This window comes from Fukomys damarensis, unplaced genomic scaffold (assembly GCF_012274545.1).
Source record: "Fukomys damarensis isolate Sample0158 unplaced genomic scaffold, DMR_v1.0_HiC HiC_scaffold_29, whole genome shotgun sequence".
Lineage (NCBI taxonomy): Eukaryota > Metazoa > Chordata > Mammalia > Rodentia > Bathyergidae > Fukomys > Fukomys damarensis.
The window spans coordinates 18295458-18309707 of NW_022900941.1; the positions used below are offsets into that span (position 1 = coordinate 18295458).

Here is a 14250-nt window from a genome sequence, read left to right on the forward strand (position 1 = left end):
TAAAGATTTCCACTAAAACTGCAAGCCTCAACACAAAACAAACAAAAAATTGAAACATGAGAAGACAAGCCAACATGCCTCCCAAAACTCCCAACTTCCTCAAAGCTGATCCATGGGACATCAAAGGGGAGCAAAACAAAAGCCATGCATCAGACTAATTCAAGATGGTATCAGGAGAGATAATGAAACAGATCAATAAGGCACTTGGCAAGCTCATGGAAGATATAAGTAAACAGATATTGGGCCAAATAAATAAAACGATTAGCAAGGGTATAGAAAATACTAATAAAAAGCCAGAGAGCTAAACAAAACAATGCAAAACATGAATGTCCAGCATGGAAAAGAATTCAGAGTCCAAAGAAGGCTCCAAATAGAAACTGAGATTAAAAATTCTATTGAAAATACAGGCAGTACAAGTGACCAATATGAGAAGAGTGTCAGAACTAGAAGACAAGGCTGTTGCTGGTGACCAATTCATGAAAGATACCTTAAAAACAATGAAAGAACATGAAAAATGGATCCAATAGCTCCTAGATGACACAAAGATAACTAATCTGAGATTAACTGGAATTAATGAAAAATCAGAAGACCAAAAAAAAGAAAAATCAGAAGACAGCACAAATGTCATAAAAAAAACTGCTTACTTAAATAATAGCAGAAAACTTTCTAAATAAGGGATTTTTTTAATTTTTGAAGATAGGGTCTCACTATTAGTTCAGGCTGGCCTTGAACTCATGGCAATCCTCTTACTTCAGCCTCCCAAGTGCTGGGATTACAGGCATGCGCCACCATATCTGGCTGGAAAATAATTTAACACAGATATAAATGATACATATAGAATGCCAAATAGCCACAAGTGAAAATAACCTCTCCACGACACATTATAGTAAAAAATTCTGGAAGTTAGGGCCAGGGCTTTAGCTCAGTGGTGCCAGTGCCTGCTTTGCAAGTGCAAGGATCCAAGTTTGATCCTTGGTACCAAAAAAAAAAAAAATCATGATGACCAAGTAAGCCTTCATCTAGGATGTAGGGATGGTTCAACATACATAAATCAATAAATGTAATATATCACAAAAACAGAAGGACAAAATCACATGCTCATCTCAATAAACACAGAAAAAGCCTTTGACAAAATCTAATGTCCTTTCATGCTAAAAATACTGAAGGCAATAGGTAGAGAGGACTTTATCTCAACCTGCTAAAAGCCATTTATGACAAACCTATTGCCAATGTCAGGAGGGAAAACGGAAAACTTTCTCTCTAAAATCAAAAAGAAAAAACAAAACAAAACAAAAAATCAGAAACAAGACAAGGATGTCCATTATCACCACTACTCTTCAACATAGTACTAGAAAACACTGGCAAGAACAATTAGGCAAGAAAAAGAAACAAAAGGTATACGTATAGAAAAGGAAAGTCAAATGGTCATTATTTACAGATGACATGATCCTCTACTTACAACTTCCCAAAATCCACCAAAAACTCTAAGTTTCAATAATAAAATTTAGTATTGTAGCACAATACAAAACCACACAAAAAAATCAATACTGTTCCTGCGCATGTATAATAAATCTACCCAGAATGAAATTAGGGAAAAATATTCACAACAATATTCATAACTCCAACAACTTAGGAACTAATCTTACTAAGGAAGTGAAAAACTTCTACAAAAAAGACTGCAGGATTCTGAAAAAGGAAATAAAAGAAGACATCAGAAAATGGAGAGATACCTTATTCCTGGATAGGTAGAACCAATATAGTGCAAATGGCCATACTTCCAAAATTGATATACAGATTAAATGTAATCCCAAATAAAATACCAAAACCTTCTTTAAGAACTGGAGAAAACAATCCTAAAATTCATACGGAACTTGAAGAGACCCAGAAAAAAAATCGATCCTGGGTAACAAGTGCAAAGTGGAAGGCATCACAATCCTAGGCTTGAAGTTATATTATAAAGCTATAGTGATAAAAACAGCATGGTACTGGCACAGAAACAGACATGAGGATCAATGGAACAGTACAGAAGAAGAAGAAACAAAGCCAAGCACATTAATCTTTGTGATCTTTTATAAAGAGGCAAAAAACATACGTTGGAGGAAAGATAGCTTTTTAAATAAATGGCTCTGGGAAAACTGACTATCCACACGCAGAAGACTAAACTTAATATCTCTCACCATGTATTAAAGTAAAATCAAAATGGATCGAAGTCCTAATTGTTAAAACAGAAACACTTAAGGCTGGAAAACAAAATAGGTAAAATTCTTTAAGTCATAAGTGTAGGCAAGCACATTGTGAATGGAACTAGTTGCATAGGAAATAGTACTGAGAATCAGCAAATGGAATCATAGCAAATTAAAAAGCTTCTGTCCAGCAAAAGAAACAACTAACAGAGTATAAAGACAACCTATAGGATGGCAAAAAAATTTTGCCAGCTAAACCTCAGACTGAGGACTAATATCTAGAATATATTAAAAACTCCTCAAATTACACCATCTAAAATGAAAGACCCAATCAAAAAATGGGCAAGTGAAATGAATAGACATTTTTCAGATGTACAAATGATCAATGAATGCATCAAGAAATGCTCAAAAAGCCTGGCCATTAGAGAAATGCAAATTAAAACAACACTATTTCATACTTCAGAAACAATGGCAATAATCAAGAAACCAAATTAATAACAAGTGCTGGTTAAGCTGTGGGGAAAAGGAATTTTTTTACATTGTTGGTAGGAATGTAAACTAGAACAACCACTAGGAGATCCATATGAGATTCTTCAAAAAACTAAAATAGAAATTCCATTTGACTCAGCTACTGCCTTCTAGGTATCTTTCCCAAAGAGTTAAAGACATAATAGTACAGTGATACATACATACCTATGTTTATAGCAGCACAATTTATAATAGCTAAATATTGGAAGCAGCATGCATACCCATGAACAGATAAATGAACAAAGAAAATGTGATAATTATATACAATGGAATACTACTCTACCATAAAGGAAGACAAATGAATCACTTGTAGGAAAATGGTTGTGCCTTGAAACCATAATGTTAAGTGAAATAAATCAGACACACAAGCTTAAATATTGCATGGTTTCTCTTATATTAGAAACACAAATTATAAAGAGCAAAATAAAAGATAGGTAATAGGAAGTAAGGAGATAGATCCTTCTCAAATGGGAAGAGGATTAAGAGACAGAGGGAAAGGGGAGGAAGGGCAGGGAAAAGAGATGAAAAAAATGAATCAGATGTGTTATGTACTTGTACTAACTCCACACAAGGAATGTAAACCTTGTGTACTGAAAACATGTAGTACTAAAAATAAAGAAAGAAAAAAGCATTTTAAACAAGATCCAACATCAAAGTGATGTTAAATGCATTTTTTTGACCTTGATTGAATTGTACAAGCTGAGTTTGTATCCAGAAACCTTATGGAGAACTCTGACTATAAGTGCTTATTAGAGTTTAAGAAATGCTGTAGCTGGGGAAAAAAAGCAGCAGCAAGATATATCATGTAATGGTACGAACTCTCTATGATGACTGTTATCATTACGTATATCTAAAGTGTACCAATAAGTATTTTGGTGGAGGGAGAGGGAGAGGAGAGAGACACTGTACATAGAAGACACCTGAGAATGGGCAAACACTTTCACATTCTCCATTATGGCAATGCTCCTTTTCACACTGTTTCTGGTATGGAATAGAAGAGAGTGTACAAATAGACATATTCTTGCATGGTCAACTAAGTCACAAAGATGCTAAGGTGAATCAACAGAGAAACAAGAGTCATTTCAAGAATGGTGCTTCTATCAGTCAGGCTTTTTGTCTCTGTGCCACAACCGAATACCCAGAACTTAAAAGAGAAGGGATTTAATTTGGCTCCCAGTTTCAAGGGGATTCACTTCATGGTTGATTGGCTCTATGGCAAAAATATCAAGATAGTAGAGAAAAGCTGCTTAGCTCATAGTGGCTGGAAAGAAGAGCCAGGGAAAAGTAGGGAGGGACCAGAGACGACCCTAAGGCCACACCTCTACGACCCATCCAGACCACTCAGAAGTGTGCTCTAACAGTCCTGACTGGATCCCAAAACCAATCAAATTGACATGCTGCCTGAACCTTCAGAGTGCTGAATCAACTGAGTATCTATATGGAGCCAAAACAAAACAGTAATTTGTGACTTTACTCTTTAACATTGCTTTGTGATTCTTTCATCATATTTTATAAAAATTCAAAGGACCTTAAGCAGAAGAGCTAAACCTGCTAAACTTATAGGAGAAAATATTTGTGACATGGAGGTAGGCAGACATTTCTAAAACAGATCATTAAAAAAGACAACTATAAAATTAAAAATGTTTGCTCTTTGAAGGGCAGTTTAAAAACAGGGCCAAAGAGATGGGCAGGGGAAGTTACAACTAATTTTAAAAAATGGATAAAAGATATGAAGACACTTCACCAAAGGAGATATGCAGATGGCCAATAAGCACATGAAAATATGTTCAAAATCATTAATGACTTGGGAATGTCAATGAAAGTCAGAGTGAGGTATCTTTATATAACCACTAGAATAGTTATTCCCATGTGTTAGTGATGTAGAACAATTCATTTTCCTTTTCACTGTGAGAATACAAAGTGGTACAACTACTTTGGAAAACTAAATGGCAATACATTATATATTTAAGCACACATGTTATGGTTTGAATTTATGTCCCCTCTAAAACTCATGTTGAATCTTAATTCCATTATGGTTTGTGAAGAGGCGGGGTCTTTTGGGAAGTGATTGAGAGTTCTGTCCTCATTAATAAGTCACTGCCTTATAAAAGAACTGGGGAAAACTAGGTTAGGCTCTTTTCTGCACGTTTCTTCTCCATGTGAGGACACAGAATTTATCTTAGCTGGAGGATGTAGCCATCTTAGAAAAAACTAAAACCCTCATGAGACACCTGTGAGAAATATTTCTTAAATTTTTTTTTTTTTTTTTTTTTTTTTTTTTTTTTAAATGGTGCTGGGAATCAGATCCAGGACCTTGCACATGCTAGGCAAGTACTCACTCAACCACTAAGCTCCATGACCAACTCAATTTTTGTTCATTAGTCAACCTTCCTTCCTTGCAGGCTTTTATAACACCCCTCTCTCAAACCCATTAAGTTATGAATCCATAAATAATTAACTTATGGATGAGGTCACTCCTCATGATCCAAACACCTCCCACAGGTCCCACCTCTACACACTGCCACATAGGGGATAAAGCCTTCAATACATGGACTTTTGGGGACATGTAAGGTCCAAACCATAACCACCTAGGAATCTGCCCTAAAGAAATGAAAATACGTCTATAGAAAGACTACAAATGGTCACTGCAGCATTATTCATTATAGATTAAAACCTGGAAGCTTACCCAGATATCTATGATGTAAACAGATGAATAAAGTTTGGTATATCCATTCTATGAAATATTCATCAATTTAAAAAATCCCACACTGAATAATCTGCAATAATACATAAGATCCTAATAAGATTACTGACATTTAGAAATGGGAAGAAAGGAGCTAAAGGTGTAGGGAAGGTGGGATGGTTAGGGGAAGGGAAATAAGGGAAAAGAAAAAAATGTGAGATAATGGAAAGATGAAAATAAAGTGTTTGTAGATGGGGAGGGGAGGAGGGGGTGAAGGGAGGGCAGGGGCGAGGGGAAAAAATGAGAATCAAGGCTTGTCATGTAGAGGTACAAGATCCCAACAATGAATGTAACTGTACTGTATCCCTAAAATGCACCAATAAACTCAAAGCTGAAAAAAAAATCCCACACTATTAACACATGCAACAATATAGATGAATCTCAAAAAAGTTATGCTTAATGAAAGAAGTAAAACACAAAACTATTCTATTTATATGCAATTTTAGAAAAGGCAAAAGCCAGCCTTTGGTTGGCAGCACTATTTACTGACTATAACTTATTTTTTGGTATGAGGGATTGAACTCAGGACCTTGCACTTATGAGGCGGGTGGCGGCACCACTGAGCTAAATCCCTGGCCCCTAAATAACATTTTTGGGCATTGAAAATTATTTATAGCTTGATTATGATAGTTACCTGACTACAAAATTACCAAAATTGATCAATCTATACACTTAACATCAGTGAATATTACTGTACATACTCAAAGTTAAATATTCTTTTTTTTAGTGTTGGAAAGTAAATGTAGGGCTCTACACAAATGACTTATCCCTGAGCTACATTCCAGTCCTATGTTTTTTTAAAGAACAAAAATAATGGCAAATTGAATTTAGTGATCAAAAGCACTACTTACTTCAGAAAAAGTATCAAGAATTTCTATTGTAGCCTGCTACACTGAGCTAAAAGAAAAAAAATCACAATACAGAACAAGTATCTGACAAACTTGTCACTTTTAACAGAAATCTTTAACAAATAAAATCTCCACTATCCTGGTAAAGTGCATCTATTATTGAAAACCTAAATAACTTGTCACACTTTAATCCCAATACTTTAAATATTTGCAATAAGCAGCCGGGCGTGGTGGCGCATGCCTGTAACCCCAGCACTTGGGAGGCTGAGGCAGGAGGATTGCTGTGAATTCAAGACCAGCCTGGACTACATAGTGAGTTCCAGGTCAGTCTCAAGTACATAGTGAGACCCTGTCTCAAAAAAACCAAAAGAAAAAAAAAGTATTTGCAATAAGCAATTAAGAATTAAATAGGAGTGTCAGGTGTGGCACTGCACACCCATCATCCCAATACTGTGGGAGGCTGAGCTGGAGGATTGCAAGTCTGAACCCAGTTTAGGCAACTTGGTGACTTTAGTGAGGCTCCATCTCAATTTAATTTTTTTTAAAGAGCTACAGAAACAACCTAGTACCAGTGCCCTGGGTTCAATCCCTGTACTAAAAAAAAAAAGCATTAAATTCATATGGTAGGGTAGGAGTACATAGAAAGCAATGGGGTAGATGAGTACATAGAAAGTCATAACTGTATCCATAATTTTTTTCCTTTAAAAAATATCTGAAGCAAATATGAGTTATGATTTGATACAGCTCGGTGGTACAGACAAGTGTTCATTTTATCATGCTGTGATGTAGTTGGCATGTAAGAAATACTTCATAATCAAATTCAAAGACTATCATTTTAAGATTTTATGAACTATTTAATTTGGAAAAATTTACAATTACATGAAATTGATAACAGCTCTAGGACCATTACTATTTAGGGCATGGGAATCAGTGTAAAAAAAGATGGGTAGCAGCTTTTTTTTTTTTTGAGACAGGGTCTCACTATGTAGTTCAGGCTGACCTTGAATTTACTATGTAGCTCAGGATGGCCTTGAACTTCTGGTGATCCTCCTGCCTCAGCCTCCTGAGTGCTGGGATTACAGGCATGCACCACCATACTCAGCTGGTAGCAGTTTTGATGGTTAAGTCTAACCACATACTTGACAAGCTGGAGACTCACAGATGACTGGATCATGGATTAATCCACCGATGCTCACGGCTGGAATGTGCCTTCAGGAGGTGGGGTCTAGTTGGAGGTGAGTTACTGGGGTGTGTCTTTGAAGGGTTTCTCTCTCTCTGGCACTGTTTCTTGGCTCTGCTTTCTGGCTGACACGAAGTGAGTACCTTGTTCCATTACACCCTTATGTCCTGCTATGTTTCTGCCTTGGAGCCAGCCAACAGTGGACTGAATCCCCAAAGACATGAACAACAAAAAAAACCACAACACTTCCTCCATGAAGTTGTGTTGGCTATTTGGTCCCATAGCAATGAAAAGTTGACTAATACAGCAGTTTATTTTATTTTTGATGTGAATTAAATTCATGCAACACTTTTGGGTGCCTACTAAAGACATGCTGGTAGGATATGAAAGATAGAAACAATGAGTCTTTACTTTCAAAGAGCTCATAATCTAGAAGGTAAAATAAGCAATATTCCCTTTACTTTCTGAAAATGTTAGGCAGGCGTTTATGGTCCAGGGGTAACTGCCTTTTATGCCCCTATTTTTCTGCATTTTTTTCTTTTTAAGAAAATATCTAATTACATTGTTGTGTTTTCACTGTAAAATTATCATTAGCATTGATATATGCAATATAGAAGGAAGCATTTCTAATTGTAATTCTTACACAGAAATAGCTTTTTGGTAGGGAAGATAGGAGTTTATTTTAGTGACATTCACTAAATACTAATACCAATTAAGAACAAAACAAATTCTGCAATATTCCACGTGAAATGAACTCTATTAACTCAAACTATTAGCTTTAAAAGCTCTAGGGTTGGGGATTTAGCTCAGTGATTCCACCACCTGCCTCACAAGCACAAGGACCCGAGTTCAAGCCCCAGTACCAAAAAAACAAAAGGAAAAACAAAAGCTCTCTTCACACCCATTTAAACTTATATTTGATACAAGTACATATTAAATATTTCAGTTTTCGTTTATTTTTAGGCATTTACATAAAACAGCTGTATAGTTTTTCTTTTCCCAAAGTATAAATGGCACAAAGGAGGTATAAAAATCAGATTGCAAGCTGGGTGTGGCAGCACATGCCTGCAATCCCAGCACTTGGGAGAGTTCAAGGTCAGCCTGGGCTACAATAGTGAGTTCAAGGCCAGCCTGAACTACATACTCCCATTACTTTGGAAGGCTTGAAGCAGGAGGACTGAAAGTCAAGTACAGCAAGTTCTTGTCTCTAAATAAAAAAATTTAAAAAGGGCTAGGGATGTAGCTAGTGTGAAGGTTCTAGGTTCATACCCCAGCACACCAAATTGAAGCAAACCCCCACACTGCCACAAAGTTACACAAAGACAAACTAGTTTTACAATTTTATTAAAATTCAGAATTAGAATTTTAACAATTTAATACAACACTTTGAATATTTTCTAGTATTTTCACTTGCTTTACATGATTTCCATGGAATAAGTTTGTCTACTTTTCCAAGAGTTGCCAACTGCATATTCGTTAAAATCTTGGGTACCTCTCCAATTGTTCTTATTTTTTTGGTACCAGGAGTATGAACTTGGGTCCTTGTGCTTATGAGGCAGGTGGCGGAACCACTGAGCTAAATCCCTGGCTCTCTCCAATTGTTTTTATCTCAATGTTAAAAGTTTAAAAAGTCAGTTCAAATATTGAAAATTTAAGATGTTAATACTGTGGCAACCATAACATAGAAAAAATTTGCATAATTTTAACTGTTTAAAATTTTTGTTAATTTATTGTAGTAGTGTAATACCCCCCCCAATTTTTTTTTTTTTTGTTGAGTCAGGGTCTCACTATGCAGTTGAGACTGACCTAGAACTCACTATGTAGCCCAGGCTGGTCTTGAACTCACAGCGATCCTCTTGTCTCAGCCTCGCGAGTGCTGGGATCACAGGCATGCACCACCATGCCTGGCTTGTAATACAAATTTTTAATGTAACCATATGAACTCATTAAAATGGTCAAGCATTTCTTTCTGAAGCACCCTGTTATAAAAAAAATCTCTGTAAATTAAACTATACTGACTGAATTAAAAAATAATAGTGGAACTTTAGATCAGACATTTATTCTGCTGCATATTTTAAGTACCTAAGGAAAACAGCCTGATCAATAGATTACTGGAAAGAGTAAAAAGCACAGCTTTAAGGAGTGAGTCGTTTGGGGTCACGAGGGAACATCGAGGTCTGACGCACATTATGCAATCCCAAAAACAGCATAGTCACTCGTTCCAACCCTGGGAAAACAAATATGGTCATTAACTCCTTTTCTGAAAAACTCTCAGTATCTTAGAACTTCTAATATTATATCATTGTTCAACAAAATACTTTCCTGGCTAGAAAGAAAGTAGCTTCTATTATTTCGTATTTGTCTAAGAGATGCTGCTAAATGTGGGAAGGACTAAATGAGGCATCTCTAAGTGGCATGAGGCTGAAATGTGTACTACAACAACCTATATATGTATAAATGAACAAAATCTATAATCTAAACAATTAAAAAAAAACCCCACTGTATAAACCCCCAGGTCTCAAATGATTCAGACTGTGTAGTCCAGACAATGACTATGAGGGCCATAAATTTATTCAAGGAAGTTTATCAATAGCCACTGTGTGTGGCTCAAATTTTCACCTGCAGATGCCTTTTATTAAAAAACAAAAGGGCCAGGAATTTAGCTCAGTGGTGCCACTGCCTGCCTGGAAAGCACAAGGTCCTGAGTTCAATCCTCAGTACCAAAAACAAACAAACAAACAAACAAATAAGCACCGTAGAAATGTTCTCTTAGGTGTGGTAGTGTATGCCTATAATCCCAGCACCTTGGGAATCTGAGGCAGGAAGATTCCAAGTTCAAGTTCAGCCTGGGCAACTTGGTAACTAAGTTTGAGACTTGGTCTCAAAATTAAAAAAAAAAAAAAACACATTACTCAATACTCAGAGAATATAGTGCTAAAGTTCCCATTAAATTTAAACTATATATTAATGTAGCACTGTTGTCACTGTTGTAGTAAGAAAAGGCTGGTAACAGCTTACAAGCACACAGATATGAAGGTGGTTAACAAGATTGCTGTATCCTCTCAATGAACTCTATATAGATTTAAAAAGAATGAAGATATTTTGATAAGAAAAAGTTACAAAATATATTTCATAAAAACATAAGATACTGAAGGGTTTACATCACATGCTATATATTCATTCATGTAAAAATATTTTCTGAAAATTGTCTTTAGAATATGCCAATATCATCTATGCAAAGGTAAGTGAAAAATCAGAAACAAGGATTTCTATGGCACAACAAATACAAACTGTTCAATGTCTTTTTTTCTTTTTAAATTTTGAGATGAGGTCTCACTGTGTATAGCCTAGGGTACCCTCAAACTTGCAATACTCCTGCCTCAACCTCCCTAGTAAGTGGGACTAAAAGTATGTGCCATGCCTTTTTTTCCTTCAATTTTTTGTGTTAAAGCACATCCATAAAATACACCATCTTAACAATTTGTAAGTGTACAATTCAGTGGCATTAAATATACGTAATGGTGTGAAACCATTACCACCTTCCATCTCTACAACTTTTAAAAAATTATTCTTTTTTTCCCTTTGGTTCTAGGGATTGAACTCAGGACCTTGAGCTTGCAAGGCAGACAGCAGCACCACCGAGCTAAATCCCTGGTCCAAAAATTATTCTTCTTTTGAAGATGGGGGGCAAGTCTAGGCCAGGTTGGCCTCAAACTCAAGATCCTACTTCAGCCTCCTGAATGCTCAGATTACAGGCATAAACCATCACACTTGGGAAAACCTAACATCTTTACTGGTGCTGTTTAGTTATTCATATATATATTTCCAGCTTTATTGAGGTATAACTGATAAAAATGATTTTATACACACACACATATATATACACACATATACAATGTGATATTTTCATACACTGGGAAACACTTAAAGCTAAACAAACAACATTTTTTGTGAAAATATTTAAAATCAGCAATTTTCAAGTATATACTACATTATTATTAACGGTGGTAGTCATGCTGTACAAGCTCCAGAACCTATTCTTAACTGAAACTCTGTACACTTTGGACAACATCTCTGGATTCTGTCCTCCCCATCCCCAGTACCTGACACCAACCATTCTACTCTCTGCTTCAAAATTTTAAAGATACCACATATAACCAAGATCATGGAGTACTTTTTTTTTTAGTTCTTTTTTTTCTATGCCTGGTTTAATTTACTTAGCATAATGTACTAGATTAATCCATATTTCTGTAAATGACAAATTTCCTTCTTTTGTAAGACTGAATAGTATTTATCTGTTATGTGTATCTATATTCCTGGCTCTAGGTATCTAATATACCCATCTATATACCTATCGACCTACCTCACATTTTCTTTATCCATTCATCAGTTAATGGACTCTTAGACAACTAGCATTATCTTGGCTGTTGTGAATAATGCTGTGATGAACACAGGAGTGCAGATGTCTCAACATACTTATTCCATTCCCTTTGGATATTTGTAGCCAGCAGCAGGACTGCTGGACTATAGTATATGGTAGTTCTATATTTTTTGAATACTATAGCAATTTACCTGCCCATCAACTGTATATACAAAAGTGCCATTTTCTCCCTATCTTTGTCAATACTTTTATTATTATTTTGTGGTGTTGGAAGTCCAACCCAGGCCTTGTCTATGTTAGGTAAGCGTCTACCACTGGGCTACATCCCCAGTTTATGAATACCTATTGTCTTTTTGATGACATTGTAAAAGTTGTGAGGAGATTATCTCATTGAGTTTTTATCCCTGAGTCTTATTGTTTTTTTGTTTTGTTTTGTTTTTTTGGTAATGGGGATCAAACTTGGGTCCTTGAGCTTGTGAGGCAAGCGGGCAGGCAGGAGGAACCACCGACCTAAATCCCTGGCCCTCATTGTGCTTTTAATTTGCATTTCCTGCATGATTAGTCAACTATTTATCATACAGTATCTGTTTGGCCATTTGTACATCTTCTTTTGAGAAATATCTATTTGGGTCCTCTGCCTACTTGGTTGGGTTATTTCCTTGCTACAGAGTTATATAGGTTCCTTATATAGGTTTCTTTTATATTTTGAATATTAGCACCTTATCTGATGTATGGCTTGCAAATATTCTCCCATTTTGTAAAAATTCTGTTGGGTTTGTTAAACAGAAGCTCCTTAGTTTGATTAAGTCTCATTGTCTATTTTTGCTTTTGTTGCCTTGGCTTTTGCTCAGAGAGATGTCAAGAAGCATTTTCCTGATATTTTCTTCTAGTAGTTTTATAGTTTTAGCTCTAATGTGTAAGTATATTTGATTCACTTTCAGTTAATTTTTTGTATATGAAATAAGGATTGAATTTCATTCTTCTGTGGTTAGATTTCGAGTTTTTCCAACACCATTTCTTGAAGACTGTCTTTTTCCAATTGTGTGTGGAAAGTCAATTGAATGTAAATAAAACATTCATTTTTGGGCTCTCTAGTCTGTTCCACTGGATTGAACCCAGGATCTTGCTCATGCTACGTAAGTGTTTTATCACACCATTGAGCTACATCTCAGCACACTAAGCCTTTTTTATTTTTTAATGCAAGGTCTTGCTAAATTGTTCAGGCTGGCCTTGAACTTGTGATCCTCCTACCTGTCTCCTGAGTAGTTGGGATGACAGGTGTGTGCCACTACATCAAATTTACAGGTCTATTTTTATATTACTGTCATATTTTTAAAAATCAGTGCATTAGTTATAAACAATAGCAGGTTTCCTTTTGGCATTTCATACATGCATATAATGTGATATGATCAGTTTTGCCACACTATTTTCATTACTATATTTTCAAATCAGACAGTATGATGTTTCCAGCTTTATTATTTTGGCTCAAGATTCCTTTGGCTATTCAGTATCTTCTGTTTCTACAAAAATTTTATTTATTTTTTTTCTATTAAAATTTTAGAAAACATTTTTTTGTTTCTGTGAAAATTTTCCTTGGAATTTTAATGGGGGCTGCACCGAATCTGTGGATTGCTTTGGGCAGTATGAACATTCAAAATATACTAATTCTTGTACTCCATGGACATGGGTTACTGTTCCATTTATATCTTCTTTAATCAACGTTTGATAGTTGCAATGTAAAGATTTTCTCCTTCTTTGGTTAAACTTCTAAGTATTTTTTTAATCATTTATTTATTCATTTTTCAGTACTAGGGACTGAACCCAGGGCCTTTGCACTGAGCTATTTTGAGAAAGGATCTTGCTAGGCTGCTAAATTGCCCATGATGAGCTTGAATTTGTGATCCTCCTGCTTTAGTCATCCAGGTGTATGCCACCACATCCAGCTGCATTTTAATTTTTAGATGCCAACATATATGGGGTTGTTTTCTTGATTTCTTTTTTGGCTATTTGCACTTAGTGTATAGAAAAAGACTCATTTTGTATGTTTTGTATCCTGCAATTTTACTATATTTGTTTATTGATTCTAACAGTTTCTTGGTAAATCATAATGCTTTTTATTTTGTAAAACTGGAACTCCATGCCCACTAAACAAGAACTCTCCTTTTACTTTTCCCCCAAACCTTTGGCAACCACCATTCCATACTTTGTTTCTATGAGTCTGACTACTCTAATATACCTATGTAAGTACAATCAGGTCTAATTCACTTGACATAATGTCTTCAAGGTTCATTCTTGTATCATATGTTAAATTTTCCTTTTTTTCCCTCCTTTTCAGTACTGGGGATTGAACAGGGTTGCTCTATCACTAAGCTATATTCCCAGCCCTT

General features: G+C 35.6%; 1 protein-coding gene across 1 annotated transcript in view; it reads right to left on the reverse strand.

Moving 5' to 3' along the window:
- Nucleotides 1-9344: 9344 nt before the first annotated feature.
- Nucleotides 9345-14250, reverse strand: part of Dars1 (aspartyl-tRNA synthetase 1) — a 74377-nt gene continuing 69471 nt past the window's right edge. The window contains exon 16 of the mRNA XM_010606149.2: nt 9345-9709. Coding sequence (XP_010604451.1) covers nt 9618-9709 — 92 coding nt within the window. The 3' untranslated portion in view covers nt 9345-9617. The remainder of the gene's footprint in view (nt 9710-14250) is intronic.